General features: G+C 43.7%; 1 protein-coding gene across 6 annotated transcripts in view; it reads left to right on the top strand.

The window, feature by feature from the left end:
- The window catches only part of CCDC169 (coiled-coil domain containing 169), a 68,674-nt gene that overhangs the window by 13,891 nt on the left and 34,319 nt on the right, over positions 1–20,464 (top strand). For all 6 annotated transcript variants that reach the window (XM_073662548.1, XM_073662549.1, XM_073662550.1 and 3 more), the window contains exons 3-4: positions 121–231; positions 7,017–7,057. In XM_073662548.1, coding sequence (XP_073518649.1) covers positions 121–231; positions 7,017–7,057 — 152 coding nt within the window. The remainder of the gene's footprint in view (positions 1–120; positions 232–7,016; positions 7,058–20,464) is intronic.

The following is a 20,464-nucleotide window of genomic DNA, read 5'->3' as shown; positions in this document are numbered from 1 at the left end:
TCAAAGATTGCCGCCTATCTGCCATGGATCATTTTTTCTGAGCTAATGCAAAGCCGTGTCATACAGGAATAATACAGGCATTATGCTCAATGAATCCATTTCTTCTTTACCCCACCACAGGTAATGAGTGGAAAACAAGATATGAAACGCAAATTGAACTAAATAAACAATTGGAGACCCAAATTCGTGCTCTTCAAGAAAAGTCTGAATACTTACGGGGTAATCCAACCGGTGAGTGGTGAGCCGTCATTTCTGTAATGTTTGTAGCTGGCCATAAATGTGGGGTGTAATCCACTGCACCCACCAAAATTCAGCAGGTGCGTCATGTGTACGGGGGCATGGCTGCTGAGCGCCGGTGATTATAAGAAAATGCTCTCGGTCATCATCTGCCATACTGATTTTTGTAAAGTTCAGAGAACCATAGACTAGTGGTGACTGTAAGTTTTTCATAGGGAAAAAATTAATCTACCTGGCCTTGTTTTACAAAGATCAGTGTGAAAAAGACAGTGGAACAGTTTTATCGACATATTTACACCTGTTTTCTGACCTTTCTCCCCTATTTCCCAAAAAAGCAAAAATGAATGTGGCTCATTACTGACCTTTCGACTTATCACCAGGATATAAGAGTCCAGTTTTTGCTCTTATTTTATTCCCGCTCATCCCCTGATTAGTCTGTTTTTTTATTTTTTTTAAATCCGCCATACAGTTCCAGAGATATGGGCCTTTTTATTTAGTGCTAATTTTTGGCCTCTCTATCAAAGGGGGCGTGGCTCACCAGATCCTTTAGGGCGTGTCTTTAAACTCCTCTATATTATTACCCTGTGAGCCACGCCCCCTTGGTAAAGACCATAATAATTAGCACTAAATAAAAAGGTCCATATCTCTGGAACCGTATGGCGGATTTAAAAAAAAAAAACAATATTGAGGCACAAAAAATGTCACTTTTGGTGACAGGTCCTCTTTAACTAAAATAAGAGCTATACACATGTAGTGCTACCATTTTCTAAATATTTTAGTCTGTCATCAATATGTGCAAAATAATGAGATATTAGATATTTTTGGACTAACATAGAAAAGCATAAAAACTTACACTTCTAAGTTTAGAGAAAACCTTGACAAAAATGGCGCAAAAATTGGTCACATATGTTCACGTAAGTCCAAGTTTACGTGCAGTGGATCTGAAGCAGATTTTCCAGAGCGACGCAAGACAGATTTTTTTTTTGTAAACTCGATTAACACATCAAGGGGGAAAATGTGCACAAAGTTTAGGGATCGAAAATTTGCAGCACACTGCGTTCTGCTTTGAGAAGGATCTGATGAGACTGGTGTATTTACTTTGCTAATTCATGTCAGAATGGCTGTGTAATCCTGATGTTAAGATGAGCAGTTTATGAGTTCAGCTTGTTTTATTTATTGGTATATAACAAGCTATCGGGATAACCACCAGATTATTCAAATTTTTAAGCAAGATAGTAAAAATATAACATTTATTAGATATATATAAAAAAAAAAACAAATGACACATGTAGAGTGATTACTACTTACTCAAATAAGGCACATAAGGTTAGAAAAATTCTCCAGAAGCACTGGAAGATCCTTCAGATGGATGAAGACATAGGGAGCTATGTTAAGTCTACCTCACAGATTACATACCGTAGGGGTAGATCCCTTCGAGATAGGCTTGTACATAGCCACTATGTTGGTGGAGCGGGTACCGCATGGCTTAGATCAACTGGCAAGGGGTGCTTTAGATGTAGTGGATGTGTGACATGTAAGGTGATCACACAAAGTAAAACTTTTGAGAGTAAAGTGACTGGAGAAATGCACTATATCAATTCCTTTATAAATTGTAGATCCAAAGGGATTATTTACAAAGCCACATGTCAAAGTAATATCGAGTATGTGGGTAAAACGAAAAGGGAACTCAGGAGGCGTATAGGTGAACATTTGCGTGATATTGTTAATAAAAAGGACACACCCTTAGCTAAACATGTTAACACCATGCATGAGGGCAAAGTTCATGCGGTCAGATTCATAGGTATTGATAAGGTCAAGTTTCCACAGAGAGGTGGGAAGTGGGATAAGGCTCTACTTCAAAGAGAGGCCAAATGGATACACTATCTATGTACACTGGCACCTAGTGGACTGTATGAACAAATCTCCTATAAATGTTTCCTATAGGTCGAGGGACCATCTAGGGAAAGGAGTGTAGGGACAGCCGACGTTGAGTGGGGGCGCCACTGCGCAGGTCTAGGGTGTCAACCTCCGCTGTCAGGTAGGGATTGGGGCCTAGGGCCAGTGTAGAAAAGATCATGTGTGCCATGCTGTATCCCTTTGGCCTTTTTATGGGGCCACTTTTTTCGCCAGGGTTTCCTTTATTTATTTTTAGTAATGTATCATTTATTTATCTACCCTATGGTGTGTGTTTGTTTTCTCTACCCCGTACTTCAGATGCTGACCCTTGGACTTGGCCTTTTGGACAATGTTCCAAATGTTTTTTTGTGGACAAATACGTGTTGGTTTTAGCCTCCTATTCATGCCTGCTTAGCTGTCTGGTTAAGATAAGCCCTATGGTGGGAGGCCATGCTTAACCCTTAAGGGGTGGGATGATGGATGCTTCCTTTTTTTCTAAAAAGTTGAATTGCTATAAATTATTTGGTCCCATTGTCTGATATGTTGCTGCATGATTGTAGTGGCGAATATATCTGAAAATGGAGGAGAGGAGGTGTATTATACCTCCCAGTCTGTTTGTCTGTGAGAGTGGTTTATTTTGTCCCTCCTCCCTCCCCAATCACCGCTGTGTGGAGTCCAGTTTTGGATCTGCGGTTTTTGTTGTTTTGAAGCGCTAGTGTGAGTGCCGGAGATGCGCCTCATTGCTATATACATGCGTTCCATTTACCGGAAACAGGAAGGACGTCACCGGATGTGACATCTGCGGGATTCCATATGCGTTCCACCCGATGGTTCGCATTCCAGATACCGGACATACCAGCCCACGTGACCGGAAGTGACGTAGCGGCATGTCGTTTAGCGCGGCAGTTTAAAGGAGACACGGTTTAGGAAGTGACAGGGGGAACCATGGGTCTTTTGAAAGGAGGATAAGGGCTGTTTGAAATGGTGGAGACCCTCAGCCCCCTTTTTCAGTCTCCCCTGATGAATCTACTTTAGGAGGAAACGCGTTGGGAGCAGGATACCTCCAGTATGTTTTGGTCATGAATAATAGGATGACATTACACCAGGATGAATCAAGCCATGATGCACTTTAGGATTGGGTGAGATTGTTTAATTTTGTTTGGTATAACAACAAACCCGAAGGATTCTTTCAGTGGGGCTTTGTTGAATTTCCCTGACATAATCCATGGTACCTTCTGTGTTAAAGGGCATAGGAGTTCATTGTATACCTAATTTTTGAGCGCATACTTGGTATCCCTATATGATTGTTATTAAAAATGTCAACCAACATTAGTAAGGGTAATATTTAATCCAATGCTCTGGATGAATTGAGATTGATTTTTCTAAACCCTACATACTCTGTATTTGGCATTTTGAGGTGTGGTTTGCATGTATACACTATTATAAGTTATTGATGGTAATTCAGAAGACCCAGGGTTCACTATTTTGGCCCATTAAGGTTTTTTTACTTGAAGAAAATTTTAATATACAGTACAGACCAAAAGTTTGGACACACCTTCTCATTTAAAGATTTTTCTGTATTTTCATGACTATGAAAATTGTATATTCACACTGAAGGCATCAAAACTATGAATTAACACACGTGGAATTATATACTTAACAAAAAAGTGTGAAACAACTGAAAATATGTCTTATATTCTAGGTTCTTCGAAGTAGCCACCTTTTGCTTTGATGACTGCTTTGCACACTCTTGGCATTCTCTTGATGAGCTTCAAGAGGTAGTCACTGGAAATGGTCTTCCAACAATCTTGAAGGAGTTCCCAGAGATGCTTAGCACTTGTTGGCCCTTTTGCCTTCACTCTGCGGTCCAGCTCACCCCAAACCATCTCGATTGGGTTCAGGTCTGGTGACTGTGGAGGCCAGATCATCTGGCGTAGCACCCCATCACTCTCCTTCTTGGTCAAATAGCCCTTACACAGCTTGGAGGTGTGTTTGGGGTCATTGTCCTGTTGAAAAATAAATGATGGTCCAACTAAACGCAAACCGGATGGAATAGCATGCTGCTGCAAGATGCTGTGGTAGCCATGCTGGTTCAGTATGCCTTCAATTTTGAATAAATCCCCAACAGTGTCACCAGCAAAGCACCCCCACACCATCACACCTCCTCCCCCATGCTTCACGGTAGAAACCAGGCATGTAGAGTCCATCCGTTCACCTTTTAAGCGTCACACAAAGACACGGTGGTTGGAACCAAATATCTCAAATTTGGACTCATCAGACCAAAGCACAGATTTCCACTGGTCTAATAACCATTTCTTGTGTTCTTTAGCCCAAACAAGTCTCTTCTGCTTGTTGCCTGTCCTTAGCAGTGGTTTTCTAGCACCTATTTTACCATGAAGGCCTGCTGCACAAAGTCTCCTCTTAACAGTTGTTGTAGAGATGTGTCTGCTGCTAGAACTCTGTGTGGCATTGACCTGGTCTCTAATCTGAGCTGCTGTTAACCTGCGATTTTTGAGGCTGGTGACTCGGATAAACTTATCCTCAGAAGCAGAGGTGACTCTTGGTCTTCCTTTTCTGGGGCGGTCCTCATGTGAGCCAGTTTCTTTGTAGCGCTTTATGGTTTTTGCAACTGCACTTGGGGACACTTTCAAAGTTTTCCCAATTTTCCGGACTGACTGACCTTCATTTCTTAAAGTAATGATGGCCACTCGTTTTTCTTTACTTAGCTGCTTTTTTCTTGCCATAATACAAATTCTAACAGTCTATTCAGTAGGACTATCAGCTGTGTATCCACCTGACTTCTGGACAACACAACTGATGGTCCCAACCCCATTTATAAGGCAAGAAATCCCACTTATTAAACCTGACAGGGCACACCTGTGAAGTGGAAACCATTTCCGGTGACTACCTCTTGAAGCTCATCAAGAGAATGCCAAGAGTGTGCAAAGCAGTCATCAAAGCAAAAGGTGGCTGCTTTGAAGAACCTAGAATATAAGACATATTTTCAGTTGTTTCACACTTTTTTGTTAAGTATATAATTCCACATGTGTTAATTCATAGTTTTGATGCCTTCAGTGTGAATGTACAATTTTCATAGTCATGAAAATACAGAAAAATCTTTAAATGAGAAGGTGTGTCCAAACTTTTGGTCTGTACTGTATATCTAATGAATGTTATATTTTAACTATCTTGCTTAAAAATTTGTTTTATTATTGGGCAGAAAAACGTTCAAATAGGATTATAAAGTCATTCTCATATGGATTTTTTTAAATTAAGTACACAAGCCTCATCCGGTCCGAGAGATCCCATAAGCAGTGTGAGGAGCTTGTATTGTGAAATTCGGCGTCAGATTCAATTTATAGCATCTGCAATCCAGTAGGAGCAGGTCTGATGCCCTGCAGCTGAGGACAACACTTTTGCTGTAAAAAGGCACAATAACGATAAAAGAAGAGCGTCATTGATTTGTGCAAAATTTTTCAACCAGTATGAGCCACTTTGGCTCAAAAAGCGTCAAGGAATACCATAAAACAATGCAAAGTCACTTAAAAAGCAAATGATGAATCAGGGACTAATTCTTTATTTTCCTGTGAATTTGCAAATTTGAAAAATAAAACATTATAAATGGGGGGAGGAAACATTTTTTACTTTTTGTACACATCGCTCCTAATAAAACTAATAAAGAATAAAAAAGATTTCTATTAAAAGGTATTACAAAGCCCTATGTGTCACAAGAAGAGAACACTGTAAAACTTACAGCTGCAAAAAAAAAGAACAGTTAGGTTATGTTCACGCGTTTTTGCTGCATTTTTTTTAATGCAAATTAAAAGGTGTGTTTTACAGTTCCAGAAAAAGCTATGACGTTTCAGAAGTCTCATGCACACACATGGGTTTTTTTCCTGACTAAAATTGGAAAACTGCTGTGTTTTTGCAGCGTTTTTACAGTGTATTTTCACCCATAGAAAGCAATAAGTGAAAAAATGCAGGTATCAGGTTTTGGTGCAGGAACAACCGGTACTAAACTGTATCAGCGTGCACAAGAGACAAATGTACCTGAAAAGCTCAGCAAAATATATTTTTTGAAAGCAACTTCTTTACTGCTAAGAGGGCAGGTTTTGCCTGCAGAAAAAAAAAACAGCAAAAACCAAAGGTGTGAACAAAGCCTTCGTGCCATTAAAAAGGTTTTCCAGGCTTACAATAATAATGACCTATCTTTAGACTAAATCACAAACATCAGATCAGAGGGGTCCGACACCTCCAATAATCAGCTGTTTTCAGTGCTGGACGTTCTCATTACTGCGCTCCTATTCAGTTCAGAAGGGACTGAGCTGCAGTACCTGAGAACGGCCACTATACAGTGAGAGGAGCTGTGCTGTTCTGTCTTTGTTCACTGATTACATCTGGACGCGGCTGGAGCTGAGAACAGCTGATCCACGGCTGCACCCCACAACCACACATGCCAAATCACTAAAGGGTTCTGTAATTTTAGGATCAAAACGCTCTGCTTATTAAAGAGGACTTGTCACCAGGTCCAAAGTGACCCATTTATATTTTTTTTAAATCCGCAATACTTTTACAGAGATATGGACTTTTTTTTTTTTAATGCTAACTTGTATGGTCTTTAACAATGGGCCATGGCTCACGTGATTCCCTAGGGCCGTGACTTTACCATGTGAGCACCGCCCCAGTAAAGTCCATAAAAAGAACCACTAAATAAAAAGGCCAATATCTCAGGAGCTATGTGGCAAATTAAAAAAAAAAAAGCTTAAATACTCAGGGGAGCAGCGAGAATAAAGTGTGTTTAAGGACCCATATTTGTCATGTATTTTTTGTATTTTATTATATAGTATTTTGTTGGTAATAATACATATATTCTGCATCCTTAGATCGGCTATCCTCCATTCGATCTTATGATCAGATGCAAGTGGTAAGTAAAAGTGGTCTTTTGTTGTGTATTAGAACTACCGTGCCTCTGTCCTACTCTTTATATAGTGCTACGGCCTTGTCTTGCCCAGATTATGGGTGATATTAAAGGTGAAAAATGTTCTGAAACGATTCTTCTTCGTATGTTTTTTTTTTTTTAACATGACTTTTATATCCTTTGTACATACATATATATGCAGAAAATATATGCATATATATATATATATATATATACATAAAATTTGGTCCCCAAGAGATCATAAAATATTTTTGGGGCACATATTTTTTTTTCTTTTATTGTCCCAGTTACAGTAGAAAAATGAACATCAAGTTACTGAGGAAAACTTCCCAATTCTGTGCCAACTATCACAGACAGAGCTGATAAAGGCCTGTTAGGTCCCAGTAGATTTGCCATGTCAAGCCGAAACCCAGAGATCATTTGATCGCCAAGTCATACAGAAGGATTAATAGTGGCGATGCTTCTATACACTATGCAACTTATTGAGCACTATGTAGCTGACAAAAGAGTAGACAGACACGGTAATAAACTGCTTCTGTCTTCTCCCCAAGGTCTCCAGTTGTGTCTGAGAGCCAGAGCTCGGACCACTTCCAAACTGTTTATAGACCATAAACGTCCGGGTGGTCCACATTCTGCTTTGCAGTGACATTCTAAAATGTCACTGCATAGTTGCTACACACAATCATGCAGCTGCAGGAGCGGGGAGACTGCTGTCAGACATATCTGATCTGCCATTACTTTATAGTGCTAAATCCTGCTGACAGGTTCTCTTTAAAATTATTTTCATTCATTTTGTTGATGGTTTTTCAATTTTTCCACATCACAATCTTTTTAAAAATTAGTTACGTGATATCTCACCACTTATTGGCAAGTTGTAAAGCTCTATTGCTGGAAGCTATAGAAGAGCAAATTCATTTGAGTGGAATTGAATTCTACTCATATGACGCCATGACTTTTGGCATGTGCTTGCTTTGGGGAATTCAATGCAGGCTGCATCAATCTGAGACCCTGCAGATGACAGTGAGGAGCGGAGGGGCGAAGAGATGAAGATCGTACAGGTGACAGTGAGGAGCGGAGGACCGGAGAGATGAAGATCGTACAGGTGACAGTGAGGAGCGGAGGGCCGGAGAGATGAAGATCGTACAGGTGACAGTGAGGAGCGGAGGGCCGGAGAGATGAAGATCGTACAGGTGACAGTGAGGAGCGGAGGGCCAGAGAGATGAAGATCATACAGGTGACAGTGAGGAGCGGAGGGCCGAAGAGATAAAGATCGTACAGGTGACAGTGAGGAGCGGAGGGGCGAAGAGATGAAGATCGTACAGGTGACAGTGAGGAGCGGAGGGCCGGAGAGATGAAGATCGTACAGGTGACAGTGAGGAGCGGAGGGCCGGAGAGATGAAGATCGTACAGGTGACAGTGAGGAGCGGAGGGCCGGAGAGATGAAGATCGTACAGGTGACAGTGAGGAGCGGAGGACCGGAGAGATGAAGATCGTACAGGTGACAGTGAGGAGCGGAGGGCCGGAGAGATGAAGATCGTACAGGTGACAGTGAGGAGCGGAGGGCCGGAGAGATGAAGATCGTACAGGTGACAGTGAGGAGCGGAGGGCCGGAGAGATGAAGATCGTACAGGTGACAGTGAGGAGCGGAGGGCCAGAGAGATGAAGATCATACAGGTGACAGTGAGGAGCGGAGGGCCGGAGAGATAAAGATCGTACAGGTGACAGTGAGGAGCGGAGGGGCGAAGAGATGAAGATCGTACAGGTGACAGTGAGGAGCGGAGGGGCGAAGAGATGAAGATCGTACAGGTGACAGTGAGGAGCGGAGGGGCGAAGAGATGAAGATCGTACAGGTGACAGTGAGGAGCGGAGGGCCGGAGAGATGAAGATCGTACAGGTGACAGTGAGGAGCGGAGGGCCGGAGAGATGAAGATCGTACAGGTGACAGTGAGGAGCGGAGGGCCGGAGAGATGAAGATCGTACAGGTGACAGTGAGGAGCGGAGGGCCGGAGAGATGAAGATCGTACAGGTGACAGTGAGGAGCGGAGGGCCGGAGAGATGAAGATCGTACAGATGACAGTGAGGTGAGTATAAGGATTTTTCTTATCTTTTTTAGATATTGTGTTTATTATGCTTTGGGGTCTGGAGAGATCCCAGAGTATAATGAGGAGCATTAAAATCCATGTAACAGACGAATTGGAAGTTTGCCTAATCCACACATCTTTACTGGAAAACCTTTTATTATTTTGTTCTGTAAAGCGTGTGCCACATCCACTACCTGATGCCACCATGTCTGTAGCATAGGGGCTTCTATGTTACTGTAATACCTGTGCCATCTCAGACTTTTGGAAACTGAACTTGCATTTTTACAGATGACCACAGGGGGGGGGCATCCTACACTATATTAAAGCACATATGAAACCATGTGCAATGAAGTAGATGCTGAAGGTAATTCTCAACAGCTCATCCTTATTGTGTCTTTTCTTAGTAATTTATACAATTGTAGTCTGATTATTGGGATTAGATGAATTTTCAGATAATGCTAGGCATGATGAATGGATGAATGGCTATAATTTCCTTGAGCTGTGTGGATCCTTGTCCTTCATAAATCACCATTCTGTACTATTGATTACCTGTCAGTCTGCCGTCAGTGACCTCCTCATATCATGACTCTGCCCCCATAAATCCCAGCCCTTCTTCCCGAACGCATTCACATCTCCCCTATTGAGGTCATTCACATTTATCCTTATAATACCATGAATTTCATCTCCTATTTGACGCTGTGACATTTTCTTCCCGTCTGATGCTCCCTCTGTCACACTGCAGGGAATTTCTCCTTGTAGCTGCTCTACCCTCTTACTAGGATTTCTCCGATGGGATAATATTATGATAGAAGAATTCCCATCTCAGCGATTTCCATAACTGCCATAGAAATGAAAGAGAATTGCAAAACAGCTTTGCACGCCCTGATCACTTATTTCTGTAATCCCGCCACCACATATTTTCCTATTTTAGCCTATTTAAAGAACTACATGATAATATATTTTACTAACAACCTGTGACATGTAATTTTTGGTACAGATCAGATGTTCCCTCAAAACAGATATTAGCCGGATATTCTGGGGTAGTGCATTCCAGAGAACTGGTGCAGCATGGGAAAAGTCTTGGAGATGGAGGTGTGAGGTTCGGATCTTGGAGGATGTTAGTCTTAGGTCAGTTTCAGAACGGAGGGCGCGGGAGGGGTGATAGACAGAGATGAGGGAGGAGATGTAAGGTGGTGCAGAACTACGCAGAGCTTTGTGGGTGAGAGAGATGGGTTTATATTGTATTCTGTAGGGAATGGGCAACCATTGTAATGGCTGGCACAAGGCGGAGGCATCGGTGAAGTGGATGGACAGAAATACGAACCTGGCTGCCACATTTAGAAAGAATTGGAGAGGAGAAAGTTTGGTTAGCGGGAGACCGATCAGAAGAGAGTTGCAGTAGTCCAGATGAGAATGAATAAGAGCGATAGTAAGAGTTTTTGAAGTTTCAAAGGCGAGAAAAGGTCGGATTCTTGAGATATTTTTAAGATGTCGATGATATGAGCAAGTGAGTGATTGTATGTGGGAAATAAAGGAAAGTTCTGTGTCAAATATGACCCCAAGGCAGCGGGCGTGCTGCTTGGTACTTATGGTTGAACCCTCCAAGGTAATTTCAATGTTAAGTAGAGTTAGGTTAGTAGAGGGGAGAAACACAAGAAGTTCAGTTTTGGAGAGATTCAGTTTCAGATAGAGGGAGGACATGATGTTAGTCAGCGCAAAAACAATCCTTAGTATTTTGTATAAGGCTGGGGGTGTTGTCAGGGGAAGAAGTGTACAATTGGGTGTCGTCAGCATAGAGATGATACTGGAACCCAAATCTACTGATTGTTTGTCCAATAGGGGCAGTGTATAGAGAGAAGAGGAGGGGGCCTAGGACTGAGCCCCGCGGGACCCCTATAGTAAGGGGACAAGGAGAGGAAGATGAGCCGGCAAAAGATACAGTGAAGGAACTCTCAGAGAGGTAGAAAGAGAACCAGTAGAGAATGGTGTCCTTGAGGCCTATAGAGCAGAGCATAGTGAGGAGGAGCTGGTGAGCCACAGTGTCAAATGCGGCAGAGAGATCCAGGAGAATCAGCAGGGAGCAGTGACCTTTGGATTTAGCTGTTAGTAGATCATTAGAGACTTTAGTGAGGGCAGTTTCTGTAGAATGTAAAGAGCGGAAACCAGATTGTAAAGGGTCGAGAAGAGAGTTATCTGAGAGATAGCGGATTAGACGGGAGTGGACCAAGCGTTCCAGGAGTTTAGAGATGAAGGGAAGATTAGAGACCGGTCTGTAGTTAGCAGTGCAGTTCTGGTCCAGGGATGTTTTTTTAAGTAAAGAGGTTATGATGGCATGTTTAAATGACGGAGGGAAAGATACTGGAAGAGAGGTTAAATATTTAAGTTAGGTGAGTGGTGACCACCGGTGAGAGAGCCTGTGGGAGATGGGAAGGAATGGGGTCACTGTTGCAGGTTGTAGGGTGACAAGAAGCGAGGAGCTGGGTAACTTCTTCTTCTGTAACAGGCACAGAAATGGCTAGTGAGCTTGAAGTGCGTCAGGGAAGGGGATCCAGGCACTGAGGAAATTGGGCTGAGATGTCCTGATGGATGTGGTTGATTCTTTCTAGGAAATAAGTGGCCAGATCCTCACCGCTGATGTTGGTGACCGTAGCCTGTACTTTAGGGCTCAGGAGAAAGTGTAAGGTTTCAAAAAGTCGTTTAGGATTGTTGGATAGTGAAGTGATGACGGGGCTGAAGTAGGAATGTTTGGCCAGATGAAAGGCAGAGTTATAGGTTTAGAGCATGAATTTATAGTGGATGAAATCCACTGACGCTCAGCGCACCTTGAGCAACGCTGAAGAAAACGTGTTTGCATCATGTTCCAGGGCTGCTGTCGTCTGTGTCAGGTCTTTCTGCGTGTAGAAGGTGCTGCTTCATCTAGGGCACTCTGCAGTGTATTATTGTAGTGTGACCATGACTTGTTATGTATATAGTGTAATGTACTATAAACTGAAGTATTGGAGTATATAGTACAAGTGATCAAATGTTTGCAGGTTCAAGTGAAAGATTTAAAAAATATATGAATGTTAACCCCTTTACAGCCTTTGCCGTAATTGTATGCACAAGGCTGTAACCCCCGGTTCAGTGAGGGCTCCGGCACTGAGCCCACACTGAACCGGGCACATGTCAGCTGATTATTACAGCTGAAATGTGCCCGCAATAGCCGCGGGTAGATTCGCGATCCACCGCAGCTGTTAACATGTTAAATGACGCTGTCAATTGTTGTCACGTGATCTCGGGTCACTGATGGGTGGGCATGACAACCCTGCGTCTGCAGCAGACTCCACCTAGGGGTCGGCGCTCATAGCACAGGACCATTTCTGCTGCATAGAGGTGATCTGCTGATCATCTCTATGTAGCAGAGGCGTTCAGACAAGTGCTGCTTCTAGTCTCCTATGGAGACTATAGAAGCAAGCAAAAAATAAAAAATAAATGTTTTAAAAAATATAAAAAAAATTTAAAAAAATATAGAAGTTTAAATCACCCCCCTTTCGCCCCATTCAAAATAAAATAATAATAAAAAAAAAAAACACATACACATATTTGATATCTCCGCATTCAGAATTGCCCCATCTATCAATATAAAAAAAGAATTAATCCGATCGGTAAACGGCGTAACGTGAAAATAATTCTAAACGCCAGTATTACGTTTTTTTGTTGCTGCAACATTGCAATAAGATGCAATAACGGGCGATCAAAACATCGGATCTACCCCAAAATGTTATCAATAAAAACTTAAGCTCGACACGCAAAAAATAAGCCCTCACCCAGCCCCAGATCCCAAAATATGGAGACGCTACGGGTCTTGGAAAATGGCGCCATTTTTTTTTTTTTTTTTTAGCAAACTTTAGATTTTTTTTTCACCACTTACATAAAAAAGAACCTATACATGTTTGGTGTCTACAAACTCGTAATGACCTGGAGAATAATAATGTCAGGTCAGTTTTAGCATTCAGTGAACGTGTTAAAAAAAATAAAAAAAAAAACATCTGTGGTATTGCACTTTTTTTGGAATTTCACCGCACTTGCAATTTTTTTCCCGTTTTCCCGTACACGATATGGTAAAACTAGTAATGGCATTGAAAAGTACAACTCGTCCCGCAAAAAATAAGCCCTCACACGGCCATATTGACCAAAAAATAAAAACGCTATGGCTCTGGGAACAAGGGGAGCAAAAAATGAAAATGCAAAAACGGAAAATCCCAGGGTTGTGAAAGGGTTATTGTCCCCAATGCAATTAACATGTAGCTACGGGGTTAATCTGCAAATTAATAGTGTTAAAATGCTGTCCAGCCGCCTTGCTGAAATCCTGGCTACTGGGAGAAAATGAACTTTCTTCCTCCTGGCAACTTCCAGCTTTTAGTTACCGCTCAGTATAGAGTGAGCAGTTACTGAAGCTGCGCCGGCCGCGCCTCTACGACTGAAAGCCCGAGGCTGGCAGGAGGAATAAAGTTCCATTTCTATCCATGGCTGAACTTTCAGTACAGCGGCCGGACAGCATTGTAACGCTATTAGCCTGCAGCCTAAACCTATATCTGTAGGTAAATGACATTTGAGGACATGACAGGTTCCCTTTAAATTACCAATGTTTGCCCCATCCAGAAATAAGGAAACAAAAATGTAAGCAAATTGTTATCGCAGAGTACGTATAAGGCTGATCTATCAAGCTATGAAACTATTTAATCAATATAGTATACATTTTTTTCAGTATCTGAGAACAAAATGTCATCCAAAGTGATTTAAATGTTAAAAATAAAAATTACAGCTCAGAATTTTATAGCCCAATAAATGCAGTAAAGAAAAAAAAAAAGAACTGGCAAATTTTTTTATTTATTTTTTTCACCATGCTTTACATTTTTTTCCCGCTTTTCATTACATTATATGGTAAAATGTACGGTGTCATTCAAAGCTACAGTTCGTCCCACAAAATAAACAAACCTTCATATGGCCAGGTCATGATGGGGTTAAGGAGAATTTCTATGTTAGATTCACTAGAAGAATTGTTCTCTGATTTGCTAGGTGTAGTGAGAGGTGGTGGGTTCCTGATTTGTGGGTATACAGTTATGACCAAAAGTGTTGGCACTCTTGAAATTGTTCCAGAGAAAGAAGTATTTATCCCAGAAAACAGTGGACAAAGAACATTAAGATCTCTGGAGATGGACTTGTAACCTTGAGATTGTTGATATTTTTCAACAATTTTGGTTCTCAAGTCCTCAGACAGTCCTCTTCTCCTCTTTCTGTTCTCTCTGCTTAGTGGGGCACACACAGACACACAACACAAACATTGAGTCAACTTCTCCCCTTTTTATCTGGCTTTAGGTGTGATTTTATAGCCCACACCTGTTACTTGCCATAGGTGAGTTTGAACAAGCAACACATGCTCGAAACAAAGTTGTTTACCCACAATTTTGTCCATCTCATTTTTGGGGTTTTATGTGAAATTATGTCCAATTTGCCTTTTTTTTCTCAGTTTTTTTGTGTTGTTCCAATACACACAAATTAAATAAACATGTGTAACAAAACTTGTGTAATTGCAATAATTTTTTGGGAAAAATACTTCATTTTCTGGAACAATTTCAAGGGTGCCAACACTTTCAGCCGTGACTGTATGTGTTTCATGACTCACTGCTAGTGTTGAGCGAGCATGCTCGACACTGCTCGGTACTCGCCCGAGCAGATCACTACTCGGGATGTTCAGTGAGCACCGAGCATTTTCGGGTTACTCGGTCTGGTGCTCGGGTCTCCACCCTGCATGTTTGGCGCTCTTTACCGAGCCAGTGAACATGCAGGGATTGCCAGCCAGTCACTGTAATGCCGCAACCATGTCGGTTGTGGGCATTATAGTGATTGGCTGGCCGCACAGCGTTACCTCGAGTATTTAAAACCGGGCGCCGCCATTTTGGACACAGTCGCTCCGGATCAGACAGTTTAGGGAGAGTGCTGCTGAGCTAGGGAGAGATTTATACTGCGAAATAGGTAGTGTAGGGTTTCTAAAGCCTGCAAAAACAAACAAACAGTCCTTCTGAGGACTAATATCCATCCCAGATTTCAGGCAGGCAGGCTGTATAGGAGACGCAGTGGTTATACCAACCAACACTGCATTACAGTCCTGTGTGCTGATTCTCAAATTGCTAGACTTAGCCCCAGGTCTCAGGGGCCAGGAAAAATCCTTTTTTTTTCGTCTAAATCCTCTTTTTTTTTTTTTTTCCCTCAGTCAGACTGTACAAATACCCGTCTTGTTAACCTTTTGGTATTCCCCCCCCAAAAAAAAAAAAAAAAAAAAAATTGAGTGTCTCTGTGAGTGTTCAGACACAAATATATCTGTTTAAAAGAGTCTGGTTTCGGCCAGATAACTAGAACTGTGGTTTTGCAGTTCCACGGTTCTAATCTCTGTATTATCCACGTTTTTGCCTTTTTTCCATAAAAAAAAAACTGTTTGAGTCTCTTGCTGACTGTTCAGACACAAATATATCTGTTTGAAAGATTCTAGTGTAAGCCAGAGAACTAGAACTGTGGTTTTCCTCTTCCACGGTTCAAATCTGGGTGCTATCCACCTTTTTGCCTTTTTTACATAAAAAAAAAACAGTTTGAGTGTCTCTCTGACTGTTCAGACACAAATATATCTGTTTAAAAGATTCTGGTGTAGGCCAGAGAAATAGAACTGTTGTTTTCCTCTTCCACGGTTCTAATCTCCTTTTTATTACCCTTTTGCCATTGATAGTGCGAGTGTAAGCTATTTTACTTAATTTACAATGGGCAAGGCGCGTGGAACTGGACGTTCTGGTGATGGTACATGCAGAGGATCCGGCCGTGGCCAAGGTGAAAATGAGCCACAACCAACAGCCACATCTTCTCACTCCCAGTTCTTGACCGAATTACTAGGGAAGCGCACAACAATACCACTATTGCGAACTGATGAGTGTGAACAGGTTATTAATTGGATAGCAGATAATACTTCCAGTCACCTGGGCACCACCACCTCCGTTCTGTCTTCCACACGGTCAAGTGTTAGTAGCCATGAGTCTCGACCGCATACTCCTCACCCTGATGCTCCTTTCTCCCACCATGCCGAGTGTCGTCAGACAGCAACTGATCCCACCAAAGTTGGACACTCTGAAGAGCTGTTCACTGGTCCATTTCCATATTTGGGCCCCTCGCCTGCTCCGCTTGAAGTGGTGGAAGAGGAGATCCCATGTAGCGATGGCCAAATATTTGAACAGCCACGGCCACAGGAAGGCGAGGCTGGCAATTTGTCACAAGAGGTGGATGATGACGAGACACAATTGCCACAAAGTGAGGAGGAGGACCGTGGTGCGGAAGTGGAAGAGGAGGAGTTGGTGGATGATTTAGTAACTGATCCAACGTGGCAGGAGGCCACGCAGAGCGAGGCCAGCAGCACACAGGGGGAGGGAGGCAGAGTACCCCAACAGGCAGGAAGAAGTAGTGTGGTGGCCGCAGACAGAAGGCTGGCAACCGTTCCCCGTATCACCAACGCGAGGGACGTTGCCAGTACAACCGGTAGGTCTTCCATAGTCTGGAATTTTTTTAAAGACTCTGCTGATAACCCCAAAAAGGCCATTTGTACCACCTGCCAGGCCAGCATCAGCAGGGGTGACAAAACTACCAGCCTGACCACCACCAGCATGATCAGGCACATGTCAGCAAAGCACCCGACTTTGTGGGGTGAACCTCAGGGTCCACGACCAGTGTTAGCGGGTGTCCCCACTGCTTCTTCCGCTGTTGTGCGTGTAAGAGAACCCCCTGTTGTGCGTGCAAGGCAATCCCCTGTCCTTACTGCATGCAAAGATGCTTCCTCCTCTCAGTCTTCACTTGTTATGGCAGTTTCTCAAGAAACAGCATCAACGTCCACGTCCCATCGCAGCATTCAATTGTCCATATCCCAGACCTTTGAACGAAAGCGCAAATTCGCAGCCAACGCCCCACAGGCCACAGTCCTAAATTCGCACATTTTGCGACTGCTTGTGTTGGAAATGCTGCCTTTTAGGCTGGTGGAGACGGAATCCTTCCGCAACCTTATGGCGGTGGCCGTCCCTCGGTACTCAGTCCCCAGCCGACACTATTTTGCCCGGTGTGCCATCCCCACACTACACAAGCACGTGTCCCAAAACATCTGCCGTGCCCTCAACAACTCAGTTACTGGGAGAGTCCACCTGACAATGGACACGTGGACAAGTGCTTGTGGCCAGGGATGGTGCATCTCCCTGACGGCACACTGGGTAAACGTAGTGGAAGCTGGGACCCAGTCGGACCTTGGGACGGAACACATCCTCCCCACACCGAGGATTGCTGGCCCTATGTCAGACAGAGTTGCCCCCACAGTGTACAGCTCCTGCGCATCACCCTCCTCCTCCTCCTCATGTTCAGCCTCCATCTCAGATATCACCACATCAGTTACAAGCTGGAAGCACTGCAGTACTGCCTTAGCCAAGCGGCCACAGGCTGTGCTGAAACTCATAAGCTTAGGTGAGAAACCTCACACTGCTTGTGAGATGTGGACAGCTGTGAAAGAGCAGACAGATCTGTGGCTGAGACTGCTGAACCTACATCCAGGCATGGTCGTGTGTGACAATGGCCGTAACCTGGTGGCGGCTCTGAGGCGAGGCCACACACGTACCATGCCTGGCTCATGTGCTTAACCTCGTGGTTCAGTGGTTTCTTAAATCGTACCCCGAGTTGCCAGATCTGCTCGTCAAAGTACGCCGCCTGTCAGCTCATTTTCGGAAGTCGGCTACAGCTTCCGCTGCCCTTGCTGTGTTGCAGCAGCGTTTGCTGCTTCCGGCACACCGACTGGTGTGTGATGTCCCCACACGTTGGAACTCTACCCTCCACATGTTGCAAAGGATTTGTGAGCAGAAGAGAGCAGTTGTGGAGTACCAGCTGCAACAAGGCCGTCGATATTCAGGTCAGACTCCACACATAAGACCTCAGGAGTGGACCTGGATGTCTGACATATGTACCATCCTGACAAACTTTGAGGAGTCCACCAAGATGGTGAGTGGCGATGACGCCATCATTAGCGTCAGCATCCCACTTGTCTGTCTTTTGCAACGCTTTCTGCAGAGAATTAAAGAGGAGGCATTGCAGCCAGAGTATGATGAGATGGATCAAGAAGCCGTAGCGGGCGATTACACACAGCCCAGCCTCATCTCATCCCAACGTGCATTGGGGGACAATGAGGGAGAGGAGGAGGAAGAACAAGAGCTGGTATCATGATCTGTAGACGGTAGTACCTGTACAACTGTCATATCGTCGGTTCAGCGGGGGTGACCTGAGGACAGGGGGGAGGAGGAGGAGGAGAGCATGGTCAGTCGTCATCTTGGTGAGGACACGGAAGTCTTGCCCGTTACCAGTTTGGCACGCATGGCTGACTTTATGTTACGCTGCCTTAACCGTGAGCCTTGTGGTACTCTCACAAGGAGTGGAAAGTTTCAAAAGATGGTGAGGGAGTACCTTGCCGACCGTACCAGCATCCTCCGTGATTCTTCTGTGCCTTTTAATTATTGGGTATCCAAGTTGGACACTTGGAATGAACTCGCTCTGTACGCCTTGGAGGTCCTGGCCTGCCCTGCCGCTAGCGTGTTATCGGAGCGTGTTTTTAGTGCCGCTGGGGAAATTATAACTGATAATCGCACTCGCCTGTCAACTGACAATGCTGACAAGCTGACCCTTATCAAAATGAACAAGGGCTGGATTGGGCCAGACTTCTCATCACCACCTAATAACAGCAGAGTAACATAAAGTCAAATTCACTGTGTTATTTTGGGAGGTGTATTCCCATGCACCGCTTCACACCCACACATGGGTATACGCTTCTTCATTTCGGCTATTTTTTGCTCTTCTCCTTATCCTCAGCCTCCACCACCACTATACCACCAGGGTGACCGTGGTCCGTGTTGCCAGCATTGCAAGTTCCTCCGTCCTAATTTTTGGCAGCTTTTGCTTGGAAGGCATAGGCAAAGACTATGGGAGACCCACTCCCCAATAATGACAATAATGTTTTTAATATGCTGTACTGCATGGCTCTTGTAAGGGGCATTGCATGTTCCTCCATCCTAATTTTTGGCAGCTTTTGCTTGGAAGGCATAGGCAAAGACTATGGGAGACCCACTCCCCAATAATGGGAATAATGTTTTTAATATGCTGTACTGCATGCCTCTTGTAAGGGGCATTAAAATCGCCTTGTTAAGCTACTGTGACCTCCACGTCTCTTCCTAGGGTCATTGATATTGTCTTTTTATTCCACTGGGACCTCCACGTCTGTTCCAAGGGGCATTAAAACCGTCTTGTTAAGCTACTGTGACCTCCACGTCTCTTCCAAGGGGCATTGATATTGTCTTTTTATTCCACTGCGACCTCCACCACTCTTCCAAGGGGCATTGATGTTGTCTTTTTATTCCACTGCGACCTCCACCACTCTTCCAAGGGGCATTGATATTGTCTTTTTATTCCATTGGGGCCTCCACGTCTCTTCCAAGGGGCATTAAAACCGTCTTGTTAAACCACTCTGAACTCCGCGTCTCTTCCAAGGGGCATTAAAACCATCTTGTTAAGCTACTGTGACCTCCACGTCTCTTCCAAGGGGCATTAAAACCGTCTTGTTAAACCACTCTGAACTCCACGTGTCTTCCAAGGGGCATTAAAATTGTCTTGGTAAGCTACTGTGACCTTCACTTCTCTTCCAAGGGTCATTGATATTGTCTTTTTATTCTACTGGGACCTCCACCACTCTTCCAAGGGGCATTGATATTGTATTTTTATTCCACTGCGACTTCCACCACTCTTCCAAGGGGCATTGATGTTGTCTTTTTATTCCACTGGGACCTCCACCACTCTTCCAACGGGCATTGATATTGTCTTTTTATTCCACTGGGACCTCCACGTCTCTTCCAAGGGGAATTAAAACCGTCTTGTTAAACCACTCTGAACTCCACGTCTCTTCCAAGGGGCATTAAAACCGTCTTCTTAAGCTACTGTGACCTCCACGTCTCTTCCAAGGGGCATTAAAACCGTCTTGTTAAGCTACTGTGACCTCCACGTCTCTTCCAAGGGTCATTGATATTGTCTTTTTATTCCACTGGGACCTCCACCACTCTTCCAAGGGGCATTGATATTGTCCTTTTATTCCACTGGGACCTCCACGTCTCTTCCAAGGGGCATTAAAACCGTCTTGTTAAAACACTCTGAACTCCATGTCTCTTCCAAGGGGCATTAAAACCGTCTTGTTAAACCACTCTGAACTCCACGACTCTTC

Source organism: Phyllobates terribilis, unplaced genomic scaffold, assembly GCF_046119375.1.
Source record: "Phyllobates terribilis strain yellow unplaced genomic scaffold, ASM4611937v1 Scaffold_2__4_contigs__length_985480577, whole genome shotgun sequence".
Classification (NCBI taxonomy): Eukaryota; Metazoa; Chordata; class Amphibia; order Anura; family Dendrobatidae; genus Phyllobates; species Phyllobates terribilis.
This window is presented reverse-complemented; position numbering and strand designations above follow the sequence as displayed.